At 34.3% G+C, this 20,827-nt stretch overlaps 1 protein-coding gene across 1 annotated transcript; it reads right to left on the bottom strand.

The window, feature by feature from the left end:
• Positions 1-5,949: 5,949 nt before the first annotated feature.
• On the bottom strand, positions 5,950-12,975 carry LOC127541142 (interleukin-2-like). The gene is made up of 4 exons (XM_051966252.1): positions 12,713-12,975; positions 12,574-12,621; positions 9,633-9,770; positions 5,950-6,098 (listed from the first exon to the last, which is right to left on the bottom strand). The coding sequence occupies exons 1-4, from the start codon at positions 12,848-12,850 to the stop codon at positions 5,997-5,999; spliced, it is 426 nt and encodes a 141-aa protein (XP_051822212.1). The 5' UTR covers positions 12,851-12,975; the 3' UTR covers positions 5,950-5,996.
• Between the last annotated feature and the right edge of the window lie 7,852 nt (positions 12,976-20,827).

The raw sequence follows: 20,827 nt of genomic DNA, 5'->3' as shown, positions 1-20,827 counted from the left end.
AACTTTGCTGATTCTATTAATTGTCTTAATTAGGATCTTTGCTGATCTCCCAAGATTTTCCAAGTATATTTTCATATCAACAAAAAGGGAAAAACATCACTTATTTATCTATCTTTAGGCTCTGATTTCTTTCTCTTTCTCTTATTGTTGATGCTAATATTTCCAGGACCATATTAAAGACATAATAGGGAGAACTGGCATCTTCACTTTACTCATGTATTTTTTGGAAAAGGTTTTATTGTATTCCCACTATATCTGATGCTTGCTTTTGGTCTTAGGTATTTTTTATGATGTTAAAAAAAAAGCCCCTTTATGCTTACTCTTTTTAGAGTTTTAAGGATAAATGAGTATTATGCTATGTCAAAGGGTTTTTCTACATCTATTGAAATAATAATGTAGTTTTACATAGTTTTGTTTTTAATGCGATTAATTATGTTGATTATTTTCTTAATGTTGAACCTCCTTGTATCCCTGACCAAAAAAAATACCACCTGATAGTAATGAATGGAGTTCTTTAAAAAATCACTGTTTCCTCTTGGCAGAATTTTGATTTCAAATTTTAAGTCATTCATTAATGATAATGATATTCATTAAAGATTTTCCTTCTACATTTTCTTTTTCCTTGATCTAGTTATTATGACTCTTTATTTTATAAAAGCATTCTGGTAGGGTGTTTTCTTTCTCAATTTTGAGAATAATTTATGAAGTGTGGGTGCTACTTGTTCTCTAAAAGTCTGATAGACTTTTCCTGTGAATCCATCAGGATAAGGATTTTTTCTTTGATACTTCCTTTACAGTAAGATCTATATTCTTTTTTGAGAGTGGATTATGATTTTTATATAGTCTTTGGTTATTTAAAATTTTTTGTTTTTAAGGTATTTCTGTATTTCTTTTGTGTTCTTAGTTTTGTTAGGATATAATTATGTACAATATGTTCTGATTATTTTTATTTCTTCTGGTTTTGTTGTGATTTCACCTTGCTCATTTTCTATTTTATTGATTTAATTCTCTGCCCTCTTTACTCAGATTAAAGATTTGTCAATTTTATTAATCTTGAAAAAGTTGGATTTTAGTTTTATAAATTCCATTTTTTGTTTCCAATTTATGTTTCTTTTCTAATTTTTAGTATCTCTTTTTCTGCACTTACTTTAGGTTATTAGTTGTCTTTTTTATTTTTTAAAATGTATATTCAATTCACTAATCCTCTTTTTTTCTATTTTTAACAAATATTTCGAGGAATATGACTTTTTCCCCTGAGGACTACTTTCATTGCATCCCAGAAATTTTGATATGTTGTTTGATCATCATAGGTTTTTTCCATGTAATTATTCATTGTTTCTATGATTTTTTGACCTACTCATTATTTAAGATTTCATTATTAAATAGATTCAGATCTATGTATTGTTTGTGGTCTTCCCTGAATCAGTGATTATTTTAATTGTGTTGTGTTTTTGCAAAAGATGTATTAACTATTTCTGTCTTTTTCATTTGTTTACAATATTTCTGCTCTTGTACATGGACAGTAATAGACAGTTTTTGTAAAAATTCCATGTAGTGCTGAAAAATAAGTATATTGTTTTACAGTCCCTTTTATGAGGTGTCATAGATCTTTTAACTCTAGTTTCTCCAGCACTTGGTTCAATTTCATGTTTTCCCTTTTGTTGATTTTTCTTTTAGACTTATATAAAACTAAGAAAGAGATATTGAAGTCTCCTGTTAACTGTTCTTGTAGCTCAGATAGTGTTTCCTTTATGCATTTGGATGAAAAGGCATTTGTAGCATATAAGTTTATTACTTATACTGATTTGTTGTATAGTATTCCTTTTAGCACGATGCAGTTTCCTTGTTTTTTACTTTTTTGAATGTTTTTTTTTTTTTTTTTTTTTTTTTGCTTTGTCAGAATGATTGTAATTCCTACTTTTTTGGGTCCACTTAATATATAGTACATTTTTTCTAGGGCCTTCACTTTTTTCTTGTATTTATTTTTATTTATTTTTTGTATTTGTTTTTAAAATGTTTTAAAATTTCTTGTAAGGAATTGATTATAGGGTTTTGTTTCTTATGCATTCTGTAACTTTTACATTTTGTTGGATTGTTTAATTCATTTATGAGAATTAGGTTTATACTTTTCTCTGTCCCTAATATTGGGATTTTTTTTCACGTTACGATTTTTCTGCCTCTTTTGCTATACAGAGTATTATATTCCTTCAGTTACTTTGGCTTAATCTTTTTTTTTAAGATGTTTCTGCTCCCATTGCCTTTCTTCCCAACCTCTCTCAAATTTGTTGCCCCTTTCCCTTTGGAGTTTCTGTTATTAGTTCCTTTTTTTTTTTCCTGCTTTTATCTGCTTATTTAATTCTCAGTTCTATTCCCCCCCCTTTTTTTTTTCTTCTCAGGCAGTAAATTCCCTCTTTTCAATTATTTCTGTTCAGTAGTTTTTAAAATTTTACTGAAATTTTCTCTTACTCCAATATTCATCTTTTTCAGTCAACTCTAGACCCTCATTCTCTGATTCATGTCCCTTGTAATTATCTAGTCTTTGTCTATTAACTGTATTCTGTTGGAATCCTTACAAACTTACTATATTGGAGATAATAAAAGATCTGAACTTTTATCACCTGGCTGCATTTGGGAAGATCACCACAGTATTCCTCATGGAATCAAAATTTCCAGGGTATCTAATCTGGACTCTCCTCTTTAGGGAGTTTCTGCTACTGCCTTACAGATCTTTCCCCATGAATTTCCCTTTTCCGTTGTGCCTCACCAAATGATGCTCATTACTATTTTTTAGTAGGACCTCCTCCCTACCCTAATCTCTGATTATATAGTCCACCACTGATCTATATCTTCTCCATGATTAGCTTCTTTTCCCCATTTTCCTCAAAATCACCTCCCTAGGCTCGTGCTCTCTCATTCTCTCAGGTGTTAGTTGCCCCCAACAGTTCTAATTCTTCATTTCATGAGGTAGAAAGAGAGGTTTTTTCCCAAGCACCAAGTTCCCTAGACCACCCAGTATAAGTCCCTTATTTTTCTTCAGACACCCTATCTCTTTACCTATAGAAGCATTCATATTGGAACTTCCTTCTTTCACCAAAGCAAGGCTTCCCTCCTTTCCCCTTTCCCTTTTCAATTCTCCCTCCTCTCCCCCTCCACCCCCCAGCCCATTCTCTTGTAAGTTTTTGAGATTATGAGTTCCTTCAGTATTAGATCTTGATTTGACCTGGGTATCCCACATACTTTCCTTATTCCTGCTATATATCTTGCCCTTTTCATGTACCCTCCCATTTTGTAATGTAAGTCCCCCTTCACCCCCTCACCTCCAAAAACACTGATTCACCTATAGGCAGCTGTTGGTGGATTCTCTTTATAATGCCAGATCTTCCTTTTCTTTATTACCTGCCCCACCTCTAACCTCTTTATATTTAGAAAGAAAAATTTGGTCTTAACTAGTCCTTCTGTTCTTGCTCTTGCTGTCCTTGGCTAGTTGCATTTATTCTCTATCTTTTCCCTCCTGCTCTTCTCTTCTCTGAATTCCTGTTATCTGGAGTATAGAAGAAGTAAATAATATCTTCAGGTCTGGTTTTCTTTTCAAGAATGCTTCAAAGGCCTCTTTATTATTGAACATTCATCTTTTTTTCATTTATTGCTAAACTTAGATTTACATGGGCTGTTTCCTGAGCTCAGTTACCCTTTGTAACACATTATTCCATTTTATCCTGTGTTTTCTGGTAAAATAGTTTTATGTCTTCAGCAAATAAATAAACCTTCTATGCTTTTAATTCAAGACCATGGATAAAAATACTCAGCCAAATATATTTTGCCTCAAATACGGGGCACAAATGTGAAATGACATAATGGAGATGAGAGTACTTGACAGATTTGTCTGTGATTATGTAGGAGAAACTGCTTTGTCTAAAATTCAGCTGTGAATTCTGAGTGACCACCACGTTAAACTTGCGGATACATTTCTGAACCCAATCAGGCAACAAATGGTATTTTTAGATTATCAGATACTTTAAAAACAAACAAAAAAGCAAATAAATCTTGATAGTCATCTTTTGTTTTTGTAGCAGAGTCTTTTATCTTTTAAACAACCCCTCTACCCTTCCCAAACCCTGGATTCATGGACTTCATGCAAGGAACTTTAGGAAAACTAAACTGCGTACAGTAAGTTTGACTATCTATTGCGCAAATAAAATTTTACTGTGCCACACTTATACCATGATTTTAAGAGAATATGTTTAGTTGATCACTGTTCCTGCAAAGGACAACTGGAACTGATGTATGCAAGTGTATTTCTAGTTTATAAACAGGACTTTGCAGATTTGATTCTGCCTTACTTCTGGCCATCAAACAGCAGAAGTTCCATAAGTAATGGAAGAGGTACAACTTACTGCCATTTGCAGTGTTCTGATTTGTAGGAAGCATATCCTCTTATGGTTGAACACAGCATCCAGGTGTGGGATGATAAGAACCTGCCCCAAGATGGGAGCAGTGTCAGAGAAGAGGAGGGCTCTTCTTGAATTCCACAGACTTTAGCAACAACTTGGATATGGGGAGTGAGTGAAAGGGAGGAATTTAAGATGACTTGGTGGGAGACTCTGAAATTGCTATTGTCCTTTATACTAGTAGGGAAGATAGGAGGTGGGTAGGGCTTAGGGGAAAAGATATATAGTAGTATAGATGGGAGAAGAGATCCTGCAAGTTTGAGGCCATAGTCTTAATCCAGTAAAGGAAAGAAGAGGAGTAATCAGATAGTGAAGAGTAGAACTAGGAGAGACAATCGAGATGGAGAATGTTCCCAGTATCAGAGGCTTCAGAGAGACCAAGGAGAATGAGGACTGGGAAAGGTTTGGCTTTTGAGAGATTGCTGACAACTTTGGAGAGAACAGATTTGGTGGAATGGTGAAAGCAGAAGAGCTGAGGTTGAGAAAACACCTCAAAGAGACAGTGAAGGTACCTATTGTAGACAGTTTTTTTCCAGGTGTTTAGCTACAAAGGGTGGAAGAGTTAATGATAAAAGAGATGGAAGGATCAAGTGAGGGTTTTTTTTTTTTCCAGAATAGGGGAGACAGTCACATTTTTTTAAACAGCATAGAAGTAGTCAATAGAGCAGAGATGGAAAATCTCTCAGTAAGGATGATCTAGAGAGGGCAGTATATTAGAATAGAAAGAATGAAGTTTAGCCTTGGTAATGAGCAAAACTACTTTACCAAATGAAACTGGTAAAGGAGGAGAGTGTTGCAGTAGTATCTGCCTTAAAAAAATTCAGAATAGCCTTTATGGAGAGTAGGTGAGTGGGCTAATAAAAGGGAAGTATAGCAGGATTGCCTAGCAGCAGGGAGGGCTTAGTTGAAAATAATATAGATTTGTGGATTCATTTGGAATGGTTTTTAGATTTTTCTCCACTTTGCATTTAGCAGTATATTTAGGTGCAAAGGTGATGAAAGATGGGAGTGATCCAAGGCATATAAGAGGGATATAAATGATATAGAAGGCTGGGGATTGAAGAGGAGAGATTAGTGTGGAGTTGAATTGGTTCACTAAGAAGTCAAGATGGGTAAAAGAGAAAAGATTGACTAGTGCAGGGGAAGTGGCTTGCAGGAGCTTTGAGGAGTTGTAGTGGTTATGATATAGATGAATAGGCTTAAAAGTATAAAACTAATAATATCATTATTTAGTCATTTTCAGTCATACCCAAATACACAAAATAATCAAGCTTCTTGTTATCCATCATCAGATTTATTAAATAACTTTATTAACCTACACAGACATTACATTTAACAAGTTATAATTTAATAAATAATCTTTGAGATGATAATTTAAAGTAGTTTTAAAGCCCCTAGGGCTTACTGTTAGGATCATAAGATCTATTATGTTCAGTATCTGAAGACTAAGACCAATAGTTATAAATCATAGTAAACCATACATTCAGCAATAAATTATAAAATTTAAATATTTAAATAAATAATTCTACCCAGACAATTAATTAGTTATCATCGAGTTAATTGGATGAGTCTTTGGCAGAAAGTAATGAATTCTTGAAAAAAGCCTGCGATCTTAATCTTGGCAGCATAGTGACACTGTGTTTCAGATCCCTACAATAAAAACAAAAGACAAAGAAATGCCATGTTACTCCTCACAAATGACTTTTAAATGGACTTCTTGTTAAGAAGAGCAGACCCTAGCCAATCTAGAGCTATCCTTTTCAAACACAGAGGATTCTTTAGGACATTAAGCTTCTTTAATTTTTGTAGTGTGGACATAACTTCCTTACAATACACTATAGTTTTGAGAATTTAAAACTACCCCCCAAATTCATCACCCTGCATCTGACCTGTTGACGAGTCTATCCAAACTACAGTGGATTACAGATGCACAGACAGACCCACACCAGGTCAATCGACATGATGGAGATTGTTCACTAATAGCAAACATTTTGAATATTAGAATAATGTATTGCTATTTATTGATACTATTAGTATTTGGTAATGGCACAAATCTAAGATTTTGCTTTGGTTTATTGTCTCGGAAGTATAATGCCATCTTTTCTCCCTCTTCCTGAATTACATTAAATATGAAAATAGTCTTTTAACACATCACACACACACACACACACACACACACACACACACACACACACACACCCTACTTGTAGCTATTAACATCTTGCTGAATCGTTTAGGTGGTCCATCTTCATTCTCACTCCATCAGTTTCCCTGAAGTTATAGTGGTAGACCTCTGAGCAAAAGCCTAACCTTCTGATTTAGGGTGGATTTAGAGACAAGGACAGAGCTAAATGCCTCTTGATCAGTAGTTCTTCACCTACTGAACTGATAAAAGTTCCTGATCCTTAGAAATCTTGACCACAGGGAAGACCTGCGGTCCAGTGACCTTGTACTGTCTGCTTTGCTAAAAAGAAAGACTTTATTCATGCAATAGAACTGGTTGCCAGGATGAGAAAACTGCCTTGATCCACATTTGAGTATAAAGGGTTTTTACCCCTGTAATTAAAATCAGTTATTAAACTAGTGACTCTACCTTACGTAAAAGGAATCAAAAGTAATATAATAAAGGATCCCCTTGATTATACAGTGGATAGAGCATTGGCTCTGGGGTCAAGGAAACCTGAGTTCAAATACCACCTTAGACACATAATAGCTATGTGATCTTGGGCAAGATGTTTAACTTCTATCTTCCTTATTACTCTAATGTATGAAATGGGATTAACACTACAACCTGCCTTCCAGAGTTGTCTGAAGATAAAATGAGAAAAAATGCAAAGTGTCCCAAATGTCTTGGGACAATTAGCTTTTAAAAGGGACACAAACCTTTTTATTTTTTCATTCAAACTCTCAATACCTATAAATATTATCTATTATTGTTAGGTTGATGATGATATACTATCACCTATCTTAACAGCTTTATTTTTTGTTCAGTCTTTTTCAATTGTGTCCAACTCTTTGGGACCCCATTTAGAGTTTTCTTTATAAAGATACTAGAATGGTTTGCCATTTCTTTATTCAACTCATTTTATGGATGAGGAAATTGAGGCAAACAGACTTAAGTGACTTGCCCCGGGTCACATATCTGCTAAGTGTCTGAGGTTCGATCTGCATTCAGGGACATGTCTTCATGCTTCTGGGTCCAGAGCTCTATTCACTGTGCCACCTAGCTGTAGCTGAATTAAAGAAAAAACTGGTGGGTGCTGGTGTGTGTGTGGGGGGTTTGTTTGTTTTGATGTCAATCAAAATTTTTGAAAGAATTTAGTGTCTCTTTTAGATTGGTTTTGAGTAAAAAGAAAAAGATTCTGTATTTAAGGTTCTCAAGTAGTTTTTTTTTTTTTTTGCTCCCATGCATCTCCCAGTATTCTTTGTTGTTAGTAGTCTCTCCTTCCCCCTCCCTGTTCATATGTCTGTCTCTCTCGCACATGTGTGTATGTTTCCCTTCAATAAGAACAGATATTTTTGTTGAGTCTTAAGACAGTCTGATGTTTCGAGCTTGGTGTATATGTGAGATTTGCAAGTTTTATAAATATTATACTTAACTACATGTGCTGAATAAAGTGGATATTCAATAAAACTTTTAACAATTTTTCTTCTATTTGCAATAATGGAACATCTCATTCAGAGGCACATCTAGCAAAATTAGTGGCATACTTTTGAGAACCAAGGTAGTCATAATGACTTTTGATCACTTAAATTAAGAAGAAAGTAACCATAGTTGTGAACAATTTGGGTTTTACATTTTGGGACAGCTAGACTTAGTTACTGTTTTAATGAAATTATGTAGTAATTTTTTTTTTTTTTGAGAGAGGCACAATGAACATGCTGGGAATTGATCACTTGGCAAAGTAAGGGAAGAGGACTTAAAAGAGTAAGCTCTTTGAGACTTTTAGATTATAGTCTACAAGTCATAGCATCTCAGAGTTGGAAGGAACCTCAGAGGACATCAAGTCCAATTCATAGTTCAATAAGAGTATCGGGACCTACTTGCAAAAGTGGTTGTCTAGTCTCTGCTTGAAAGATAAGAAACTACTTCCTTCCAAGGCAGCTATTTTGCTTTTTGAAAGTTCTGACTGTTAGGAGGTTTTTTTTAATTGACATTGTTGTTCTTAGGTTTTGTTTTTTTTAAGCAGTCAAAGAGAACTGTCCAAATCCTCTTTCATGTAAGAATTCATATACTTTTCTTCTCTTCAACTGGCTAAACATCCCTCTATCCTTTAACTGATCCTCATATGTCATATCCTTGAGTCCTCCACTGTCTTATGCTAGATGCTCTCCAGCTTGCCTAATCTCCAACCTAAAATGCATGCTGAACTGCCTTTTTTAAGGTACCCTCAGTGCCTTTTTGCAGAGTGCCTGATAGTTTGAAGTGGGAAAGGTTTAAACTAGTGAGTAAAATTAAATTTGTCTATTTTTCCTAAATTCTCATTTTTGAACTGGTAGTAACCCTGACTTGGGGCAAGTATATGGTACAGTGAATAGGGTGCTGGGCCTTAAGTTAGGAAAACTCATCTTCTTGAGTTCAAATCCAGTCTCATATACTTAACTAGCTCTGTGATTCTGGGCAAATCAATTGTCTCTTTTTCCTTATCTGTAAAATAAGCTGGAGAAAGAAATGGCAAACCTCCCCAATATCTTTGCCAAAAAATCCCAAATAGGGTCTCAAAGAGTCAGACACAATTGAAACAACTGAACAACAAACAAAAATTATCCTTGACCTTCCTTATAATAGAAATTGAAAATGGACTGTATTCTTAATTCTTAGGGTGGTGTTACTATCAGTGTAAAAGTTAAAGCTGGTCAGGTTCAACATATCATTTCCCCAGTATAACATGTAGGAAAGAACCCTATATTTTATAATTTACTGCATACCAATCAACCAAAATCTGAATGCTTCAATGTCTTTTTCAAGATTTCTCGTTTAAAAAAGCGACTTGGTTAATTTTAAACATGGACATGATAGTCAAATGCATACGTGGTATGTCCCCAAACACCAAAAGTGTGAATACCTCTTAATCCTATATCCCAGCTATACCTAGACTATTGTTTTATCTTGTGGTCCTTTAGGATATAGTATCTTTTCACTTATATTGTTGCCAAGAAACAAAAAAATTATAATATCCTTACCATTAAGTTATTAACAGTCAAATTAATGTTACTGATATGATCCTGAATATCTGAAGCTTCTCTTGATTCATATTTCAATGCTTCAGCCACAGGGTTCAGTTCTTTAGTGAAACACTGCAGGTCTGCGATGCTACTGGCCTGTAGTCAAAAGAGTAAGTCAGTTTTCACATAATCTTTTTCTTTTTTTTAAACTTTTTTAAAACTTTAAATGTCATAGGTTGAGATTATATAAATCCAGGGATAGAAAAGCTGAGGTCTAGGGAATTATCTTTATCTCCTCTGTGGAAGAATAGGTTAGGGTAGGTTTTCTCCCATCCAAGCTCTGACTATTGACTATATATTTAGTATAGGAATTAGCTTAGGTTTTGTTTGTGCTTTTATATATAATTGTGGTCATGTGTTAAATATTTGTTTGTTTTTAATGATACATTTTTCTCCATCTACATCCTCAAAATGCTCCCTATGTGAAAGATTCTGAAAAAACTTACTTGCTTTAAACCTTATAGTTCAACTTGCTATTAACACTAATAACTTTATATTTACATGGTGTGGGGTAGTTTACAAAGCACCTTCACACATCAGGGGCTTTTAGGTGGCACAATGGATAGAATGTTCAATTTGGAGTCAGAAAAACATGAATTAAAATTCAGTCTCAAACATGTATTGTGTGGCCATAAACAAGTTACCCCATGTCTGCCTCAGTTTCTTGTAAAACCAGGATAACACTAGCCTTTGCCTCTCAGGGTTGTTGTGAGGTTAAAAACTAAAGTGTTTTGTAAACCTTAAAGTACTATGTAAACACTAGTATATACATATGTACACATCTATCTGTCTAGTTCAAGACAACAAATGTGAATTGGACAAAGGTTGTTCTCTCTCATTTTTAAATGAGATTTAGAGAGCTTTAGTGACTGACTAGATAGGGGTCCTAGATATAATTAGCATGAAAAAGGAGACTGGAACTCTAATCCTTCTGCTGTTAGATTGGATCTTCTTTCATTTATGACAGGACAACAACAACAACAATAATAATAATAGATATATGCTAATGGTAAGTGGTTTACCTACATTATTTTATTTGACTGTCACAACGCTGTGAAGTAGGTATCATTACTTTTTTTTTTTTTAATGGCAAAACAAACTGAAAGAGGTTGATTGACCTCCTCATGGACTCACTGCTAATTGGAATAAGAGGTAGAATTTGAATCCAGGTCCTCCTGATAATCCAGTGCTCTCTGTTTCAGATAATAAAAATGACTTCACCTTTAAATGAAATGGTTCAAAGCCTTTCTAAAATCTGCTCAAATGAGCTTTCAATAATTGATTAACTTGACCTTTCTAGACTTAGGCCATGTTACACCAATTTATACAGTCTATCTTCAAGTCAAACGGGACCATTAACAGTTCCTTGAACATGACTTTTCCCCCTTTTCCCATCTCTGTGCCTTAACAGAGATGATCTTCATGCCTAGAAAACATTTCCTTCCTCAGATCTGACTTTGCTATTTAGCTTTATTCAAAGTCAGACTCAAAAACCATCAGAGATAGCTAGGTAACCTGGTGACTTGAGAACATGCCTTGGAGACTGGAGGACTTTGCCATGTTTAAACCCTATCTCTGATTCTTTCCAGTTATATGACTAGTCAGGTCCCTTAATCTCTCCCAAGCCCACTTTATAATCTGCAGAGAAGAATAACACTCTCCTTACAGTTAGTGCAAATCAAATGAAATTGTGTGTGTGTGTGTGTGTAAAATTTTGTGTTGTGCTGCAAAGGACAACAAGACAGTGTTCCTGGACTTGGGATCATCCTGGGGTAAGCCCTGTTTCCAGATAAAAAAAAAGCCTTCCAGTTGTAGGATGAAACTATGAACTACTGCCAACCAAGTAAAGCAGAGCCTAACAAAATAAAACTTTCAGACTTGGAAATCATGTGGCATTTTAAAGGATAACTTCTTAACAAACCTGCTTCCCACTGTTGGCTTACAAGATACCACCTCCTTCTTTAATGAAAGATTTTGGTTTGGTTTGTGACTGTATCTCACCTCTACCACAGACGGGTGTGTGGCATTGGCCGAGTCATTTAAACACTCCTTACTCTGGGAAGCTAGAAGAGGGGCCTCCCCAAATCAACAGAGAGCACATCTTCACCTGGAAGGTCTTTATCTTGAAGAGATCACAGACCCAGCCACTATCCTATTCCCAAGAACATTTGCTGTTCCCATACAGAATGAGAATCTAGCTGGGTTTTTTACATTGTGAAGTTTGCCATCTATGTGATATAATGATCATCTATGCATATGCACGAAAATCTGTCATTTCATTGGTGTGGGTAACACCGGACTGAAGAAAACCCCTCTGCTAAGGCAGATTAACTGTTTTCTCTAACTTATGGTTAGGCCAGAATTACACAAGCTGTTGTGTCAGAGGCTGATTTGACTCTATATTCCTGACTCCTGGGGGTGTGTGACTATACCTGGCTACCTCTGAGTAATAATGATGACAACTGATTCATATCCAGCACACACTTAATATAAATGATCTCCTTTGACCCTGGGTCCAATAATGTGTGTAATCAATGTTGATTTCCAATTTTGAAAACACATTTTTAAGCATTAGGTAATCTCAATATAGTTACCTATTAGAAAACAAAACACTACTTCAAAAGAAAAGTAGATGTTCAACATTCTCATTTTCTTTTTATGTGTGTGTGGGGGAAGGTATAATAGATAAGTGTTTAGATCTATCTACCCATCTACATATAACCCTAATTTGATTATTTGGTCCTTAGAAAATACAGAATAACTTAAAAAAAATTTCCCTAGAGTTAACTTAATTGAATACTAAAGTCATCAGATAGTAGCTTTTTATAAAAAAATTCTACTTCCTAATGATCTTAAATTTGAAAATTTCCAAAAATTAGTAGAAAAAATGCTTACTTACATTACTCGGGATGTAGAGTTCATACCTCTTCATCCTTTCTGATACATCCTAAGAAAGTAAAAATGTCATTAATATGAATCCCATGAAAATGAAATCAGTACAATATTTTTAGGTTTTAAAAAAATAGCAAGATACTTACATTGAGTTTCTTTTGGACTTCTATTAAGTCGGGTATTAAGTACTGCAGCAAAGTGGTGGGAGGAGGCAATGTTGGTGCCCCACTGGCAAAGAGAACAAGAGTTAGTGCAAGACAGGACAAGAGTAGGACCTTGTTCATCGTGCCTGGAGCTCAGTAACTTCTGGTTACTCTGCGTAGTGATTAGATAGTTGAATGGAAGCCCCAGACACAGGGGGACAATTTATATTGTTAATTCTGGAAAAAGTATCCTGGGGGTGTTAGAGAATTTTACATATTACACATTTTCAAAGGCTTTTACCTGTGGGGCAAGAATCATTACCTTTCATTTTCCTCCTCTGATGACTCTTTGGAATTTCTTTCAACCCTCGTAAGCACTGACTGAATGGATGCCGGTGAAATCCCTCTTGCTTACTCTAGCCCACACTAAGTGGGCTACTCAACTGCATTTGAAGGTTTCTGCATGAACCAATTTTTCCTCCCCTTTCATTAAAGGGGTTACAGAGGTTGCTCATGAAAATTTTCTCTTTGTCATAAAACCATGTCGAGCGGCACCTTTCAGTGGACATGTGCAGGGGGAGAAATATAAACAGATAAACAAAATAGAATGTTAGATTTGTTGATTAAACAGGAAGACTATTGGTTTCCTGTGTTAGGTGGTTTTGCCTTTTTTTCTCCACAAAGACTGAGCTAATGCCTACAAGGGAACTCGTGAGATTTCAATCTATAAGCTAAGCTAAGCATTGTATCTAAATTAACTCCAGTTAGATCATGCTTTTAAAGTTCTTGAATTCCATTCATTGTAAATATATAGAACCTCCATTTAATGAAGAAAGCGCACAGCTGACGGATGCCTCAGAGAGGGTATGGTACAGCTCCCAGGTAGACATAGATTATTTTATGCGTGCCAGCTGTATGTTGGTGTGTTCTAGGTGCATTGTCAAATGCAAATAAAAACCATTAATCCACACATGGGCCGCTAGGTGGCGCAGTGGACAGAACGCTGAGCCTGAAGTCAGAAAGACCTGAGTTCAGGTGTGGCCTCAGACACTAGCTATGTGACCCTGGGCAAACCACTTCACCCTGTTGCTCTCCGTTTGCTGGTCTAAAATGAGCTGGAGAAGGCAGTGGCAAACGACTCCAGTATTTCTGCCAATAAAACCTCAAAAGAGATACAAAGACTTGAATATAACTGAAAAATAATAGCACACATTTAAAATGCAATATTTTCTAGGTTTTGTTGTATTTTCCTTTATTTAAAAAAATATATTTGGTAGTTATGTTTTAAATTTGTTCAAACTACACAGGAGTGTTCTGTTTGACCCTTCTGTTTTAGGATATTTAAGATTATAAGTTGAACAAAAGATTCAGATGAAGCAGCATTGATAGAGGGGAAGTCTTCACTGGGGAGTTCTCCCCACTGTCAATGCTCTGTAGGAGATCATATCCATAGAGTATGATCAGGTATTTTTCTTTTTTTTTTCTTGCAGAATTCATGACTATGCTTACTATTCACATTTATATTTTTTATGAGGTACTTCATTTACATTATGTAAAGCCCTTTCTCACTAAAGTTCATTAAGTTGGGTACTGTCAGAGATTGTATTCCCATGAGATGTTCATAAAGGATATTTTAGCCACAGCAATGGCTTAAATGGCACAAAAGAAAATGTTTCTTTGAGGCTGCACTGCATGATCAGAAAGTAATTTGGGTCGAGGGGAGGCAACAAGAGCTAACTCTGACATTTGAAAAACTATCATTTGATTTTTCCAACAACTCTCTGAAATAGGTGCTATTTAAAACTCCCATTTTACAGATAAGGAATTTGAAGGTGATGTAGTTTAAATGATTTGTTCAGGATCACACAGCTAGAAAGTATCTGAGGCAGGATAAAAATTCAGGGCCTGATTCAAGTCTAATTCTTTTACTCTTTTGTGTCAGCTTCCTAATAGATAATGCTATTAAGCCTTTTTATTTTCTTTATCTAACTGCCTATCTTTGTCATCACTATATGCATGTCTACTTATCTGCCTATTTCTATCTGCCTATATCATCTTTATTATCCTTCTAGCTGCCTATCAATAACATCCCTCTGTTTGCCTCTATTATCTCTCAATTTGCCTTCCTATTGCTGTCATCTCTTGGTCTGCATATTGTATCTATCATCCATCCATCTATATGTCTGGCATCTCTCTATTTGCTATAGAGAACATAGGATGTAGAATCAGAAAAACTATATTCAAGTCTTGGTTCTGCTTTTTTTGCTAAGTGACTTTAACCAAATCTTTTAGTTTCCTCATCTGTTAAAGGGAATTGAGAGAGGGATTCCTAATACTTGTACTACCTACTTGTAAGGAAAGTACTTTGTAAAATCCCATACAAGGTGAGCTATTATTTTATAATTAATACAAAATCACCATTATAAACTCTTGTCAAGAATCATAACTCATCAGATTGAGATATGGGTAAAGGTGGTAGTGAAAAAGGACTTATGGAGACTAACAGCATCAGAGGGCAGATTCCATGACTACTTTTTTGGTTAGCAGAAAATACAAGCTCATCTTGGATCTTCCAAGTCTAAAACCACAAGATTTGTCTTTCATGGAGTGGAAGAGCAGCTTAATCCTCATAGCAACACCTTTTTATAACTGTGTGAGGAGTTCATGGGCTCATCCTGCCACTGTTAGCTGAGATAATCACCCTTCCAGAGTGGAAAAATGAAAGCCCACACAATTTTCTGTGTGGGAGCTTTTCCAATGAGACCTTTGATATTCTCAGAGAGTCTTCGTCTTCAAAATTCCATAACTCTTTCCATTCAAGACAGGGGAAGGCCCCAAAGAGTACAGCCTTGTTTCGGAGATCCTGATGAAAACTTAATCTCAGGTGCCCATTGGTCTCTGCTGTTGGATAGCCAACACTTATCTACCTGTGCAGCTGAACTCTTTAGTTTTTGAAACGCTGAAGAAGGTGCGATTCCTTCTGACATACTTTCACTTTTTACTTTGACACATAGACTGACTTCTGGCTGCAGTGTTATGTTGTTAGCATATTCTATTAACCACGACAAGAGTGACATCTCCTACTTTCGCTTTGACGATGGAATGGATGTCAACCAGCAAAAACTGACCTGGGGCAGAATTTTGAATAGCCTCTCCTAACTCTATGATAGCTTCACTGAACACTCCCCCAAAGTTTAGTTACTAGAAATTTTCTATTTAGCATTTTCGATGGATGAAGCCTACTTGCTCATAATCACTCATCTAATGTCTTCCTGATTTCAAGGGCAACACATATTGTCCAATAATGCATACTGCTGATCTGACAAAAAAAAATAAAAGTTTGGACTATTGTACTTTCAAGGAATATACTTTCAAACTTTGGATTATAATGAATATATCTCACCTATATGCCAGGCATTCTGTTAAGCTCTTTAAAAAATATTATCTCTTTTGATAGGTGCTATTATTATCCCCATTTTATAGATGGGAATCCAAGGTTAAGTGATCTGCCCAGGGTCAGAGAGTTAAAAAGTGCCTGAGGCCAAATTTGAATTCAGGATCTCCCTGATTCCAGGCTTCCTACTCTATCCACTGTGTCACCTAGTTGGCCCATGTAGATCCATGTTTTCTTGGTGTGATAGATTTGGAGTAGGAGGGGGCAGATGATTGTAGAAAATCTTTTTTTCTTTATAAAGTATTTTTTCAAATATCTGCAAAACTTTGTGTTCCAAATTTTTCTCCCTTTCTCCTTCCTCCCCAAGAAGCAAACAATCTGATATAGATTAAACACATGCAATTCTTTTAAATGTATTTCCATATTTGTCATGCTATGTAAAAAAAAAAATCAGATCAAAAGGGAAAAAAGCTCTAGGAAGGAAAAAAAAAACAGGTTTACCAATAAGAACAAAAAGGTGAAAATATTATGCTTTGATCCACATTCAATCTCCATTATTCTCTCTCTGAATGAAGATAATACCCTCTTATCTCAAGCCTATTGAAATTGCCTTGAGTAACCTCATTACTGGAAAAAGCCAAGTCTCTCACAGTTGATAATCACATAGTCTTACTGTGTATGATATTCTCTTAGTTCTGCTTATTTCACTTAGCATCAACCCATGTAAGTCTTTCCAGGCTTTGCTGAAATCATCCTGCTGCTCCTTTCTTATGGAACAATAATATTCCATTACCTTTCTATACCATAATTTATCCCGCTATTCCCTAACTGATGGGTATCTACTTGCTGCTACAAAAAGGGCTGCTATAAACATTTTGCACATGTAGGTCTTTTTCTGTCTTTGGGATACAGATCCAGTAGAAACACTGCTGGATCAAGGGGTATGCAGAATTTTATAGCCCTTTGGGCATAGTGCAACACAAAGACTTAAAAAACAAAAATGAATTTTGAAAACTATCTTTACATATATTTGGAAAAACAAAATTAAGAAAAATACATATGTTGAAGAGCTACGGTCAGATTACACAGGATTTGACAGCTTCCACGTTAAAGAACTTGGTCTTCGGATATGATATATTGGAATGTAAAAGAGTTAGGATTATAATCAAGAATCTTCTACCCAACAAAACTCAATATAAACTTACAGGGGAAAATAGGCATTTAATAAAATAAAGGACTTTTAAATATTAAAAGGCCAGAGCTGAGTAAAAATTTGACCTCCAAATATGACTCAAGGGAGACATAAAAAAGTTTTTAAAAAATGAGAAAACACATCAAAAGGGATTCAATAAGGTTAAACATCTTTATATTTCTATATGGCAAAATATTTGTAACTAAGACTTTAAGGGCAATTAGGTAGAATATATATATATATATATAGACAGGGTGTGGGCATAAGGTAACTGCTGGAATCCCCCATCACTACCCCCTCCAAAAAGAAAAAAGCACAAGGATGAAAAAGAAGATTGAAATGGAAGGGGGAATTGAATAGGATTAAATTATCCCATATGAAATAAACATGAATGAACTATTATAATGGAATGGAAGATGGAGAGGTGGAAAAACCTTAAATGTTACTCTCATCAAAATTGGCTCAAAGATGGAATAACATACACATTCAGTTAGATGCAGAAAAGTAAAAAGGAATGGGGAGAATAAGGGAGGAACTGGTAAAAGGGAGAATCATCAGGGGAGGCAGTGATCAGAAGTAAAAAGGGGTGGGCATGGGGGGGTGATAAAAAGAAAATAACATGGAGGAAAATAGCATTGTTATAACTATAAATGTGAATAGGATGAACACACCCATAAAACAGAAGTGGATAGCAGACTGGATTAAAAATCAGAATCCTACAATACAAATACTTTTGAAACATATATAAACAGGGCAAATATAAGGGGACTGGAGAAGAATCTATTATGCTAAATCTGAAGCAAAGAAAGCAGGAGTAGCAATCATCTTAGAGCAAAAGCAAAAATAGATCTAATTAAAAAAGATAAGGAAGGAAGCTCCATCTTTATGAAAGGAGCCATAGAAAATCACTAATAAACATATATGCACCAAATAGTATAATATCTAAATTTTTGAAGAAGTTGAATGAATTACAGGAAAAAGATAAAACTATACTGGTGCGGAGATCTCAGCTTCCTCTCAGAACTAGATGAATCTAACCAAAAAGATAAGGTAAATAAAATTCTGGAAAAATTAGATAATAGATCTCTGGAGAAAATTGAATGGCAATAGAAAGGAACACACACACACACACACACACACACACATATATATATATATATATAAAATCTTTTCTTAGCAGTATATGGCACCTACACAAAAATTTTGCAACCAAATTCAGAAAAGCAGAAATAGCAAATGTATTCTTTTCAGATCACAATACAATTTAATTACATTTAATAATGAGCAATGGGAAGATTAAAAATAATTTCATCTTAAAAATAGGTGGGTCAAAGGAACAAATCGTAGACACTATTGATAATTTCATTAAAATAACAATGAAGCAAAATACAAAAATTTATTGGAGTCAAAGTGTTATTTAGGGGAAAAATTATATATCTAATTGCTTACATCAGTAAAATAGAGAAAGAGATCAATGTGTTGGACATGCAACTAAGAAAACTAGAAAAAGAAATTTAAAATCCTCAAACCTTAAATTGAGAATTATAAAAATTATAGGAAAGATTAATAAAGCTGAAAGTAAGAAAACTCTTGAACTAATAAAACCACAAGCTGGTTTTATGGGGGAGAGGGATAAAATAGATTGATTTTTAAAAAGGAAAGAAAAATTAGAGTATCAAAAATAAAAATCAAAATAAAAATCAAAAATAAAAGTGAATTTACCACCAAAAAAGGAGGAAATTAAGACAATTGTTAGAAGCTATTTTGCCCAAATATATGCCAATAAATGAAATGGAGGAATATCTACAAAAGTACGGATTAACAGAATAAAATATTTAAATAACCCAATCTTAGAAAAAGACATTGAAAAAATTCTGGAAGGTCAGATGGATTCACAAGTGAATTCCACCAAATATTTACTGTACAATTCCAACACTATAGAAACTATTTGGAAAATTAGCTGAAAAAGTCTTCAAATTCCTTTTATGCCACAGATATGGTGTTGATACCTAAACCAGAAAGAACCATAACAGAGAAAGAAAATTATGGACCAATTTTATTAAAGGGTATCCATCTAAAAATTTTAAGTAAAATATTAGCAAAAGATATTACAGCAATATATCATAACCAACATATACTATGACCAGGTGGAATTTATACCAGAAAGGCAGAACTGGTTCAACATTTAAGTAAAACATCAGCATAATTGACCATTTCAATAATAAAACCAATAGAAATCATATGATTGTCTCAATAGATGCAGAAAAAAACATTTGGCAAAACATAGCACCTATTCCTATTAAAAACATTAAAAAGCATAGGAATATAGTTCATCTTAAAATGATGTCATATTTATCTAAAACCATCCACAAGTATTTGTAATGGGGATAAGCTAGAAGTCTTTCCATTAAAATCAGAGATTTTAAGTAAGAATGCCATTATCACTTCTATTCAATATTGTGCTAGAAATATTAACTATAGCAATAGGAGAAAAGCAAATTGAAAGAATTAGACTAGGCAATGAGAAAACAAACCTATTACTTTTTTGCAGATGATATGATGCTAGGGAATCCTAGAAAATCAACTGAAAACTACTTGAAACAGTAAAGTTGCAGGGTACAAAATAAATCCATATAAATCAACACTTCTATATATTACCAAGAAAGTCCAACAGCAAAAGATAAAAATCAAAATTCCATTTAAAATAACTGCAGACAATATAAAATACTTTGGAATCTACCTGCTGTGACAAACCCAGGAACTACAAGAACACAATTACAAATGCTTTTCACCAAAATAAAGTTAGATCTAAACAAATGAAAAAATACTAATTGCTCATGAATAGGCCAAGCTAATATAATAAAAATGACAATTCTACCTGAATTTGTTTATTAAGTGCCATACCAAGCAAACTATCAAAAATTATCTGATAGAGCTAGGAAAAAATAAAGTTCATCTGGAAGAATAAAAGATAAAATAATATCAAGGGAATAAATGAAAAAAAGTGAGGATGTGCTAGCTATACTAGATAGGTTCTGGCAAAGAAATAAAATGATAGATCAGCAGACTAAATTAGTTATAAATTACATAATAAATGACTATAATTTAGGACATGGTAAATTCTAGCTTTTAGAACAAAAACTCATTATTTGACAAAAAAAAACCTGTTGAGGAAATTGGAAAATTATGACAGAAAATATAGATTAACATTTTATACCATATAACAAGATCAAGATGGGTATATGATTTACACATTAAAAGATGATACTATAAGCAAATTAGAATACCATGAAATGGTTTAATTGCCAGATCTATGGGTAAGAATCTAGAACCAAAGAAAATAAAGAGCTTTACAAAATGTAAAATTGGTAATTTTGAATATATAAAATTAAAGTTTCTGCACAATCAAAACCAATGCAATCAAAATGAAAAGAAAAGGAAACTGAGGGGGAGGGGGAGGTTTGCAACAACTATCTTTAATGTTTTATTTCTCAAATATAAAATATATATAGTCAAATTTAGAGAATTATAA

The sequence above is a fragment of the Antechinus flavipes genome, chromosome 6 (assembly GCF_016432865.1).
Source record: "Antechinus flavipes isolate AdamAnt ecotype Samford, QLD, Australia chromosome 6, AdamAnt_v2, whole genome shotgun sequence".
NCBI classification, from domain to species: domain Eukaryota; kingdom Metazoa; phylum Chordata; class Mammalia; order Dasyuromorphia; family Dasyuridae; genus Antechinus; species Antechinus flavipes.
The sequence above is the reverse complement of the archived record's forward strand: the minus strand, read 5'-3'. Positions and strand labels throughout refer to the sequence as shown.

Coding starts and splice junctions, on each gene's coding strand:
- LOC127541142 (XM_051966252.1), bottom strand. CDS start 12,850: ATGAACAAGGTCCTACTCTTGTCCTGTCTTGCACTAACTCTTGTTCTC. Junction 9,771..12,573: donor AACTCTACATCCCGAGTAAT/GTAAGTAAGCAT, acceptor TTTTGACTACAG/GCCAGTAGCATCGCAGACCT. Junction 6,099..9,632: donor TGACTGTTAATAACTTAATG/GTAAGGATATTA, acceptor TTTTTATTGTAG/GGATCTGAAACACAGTGTCA.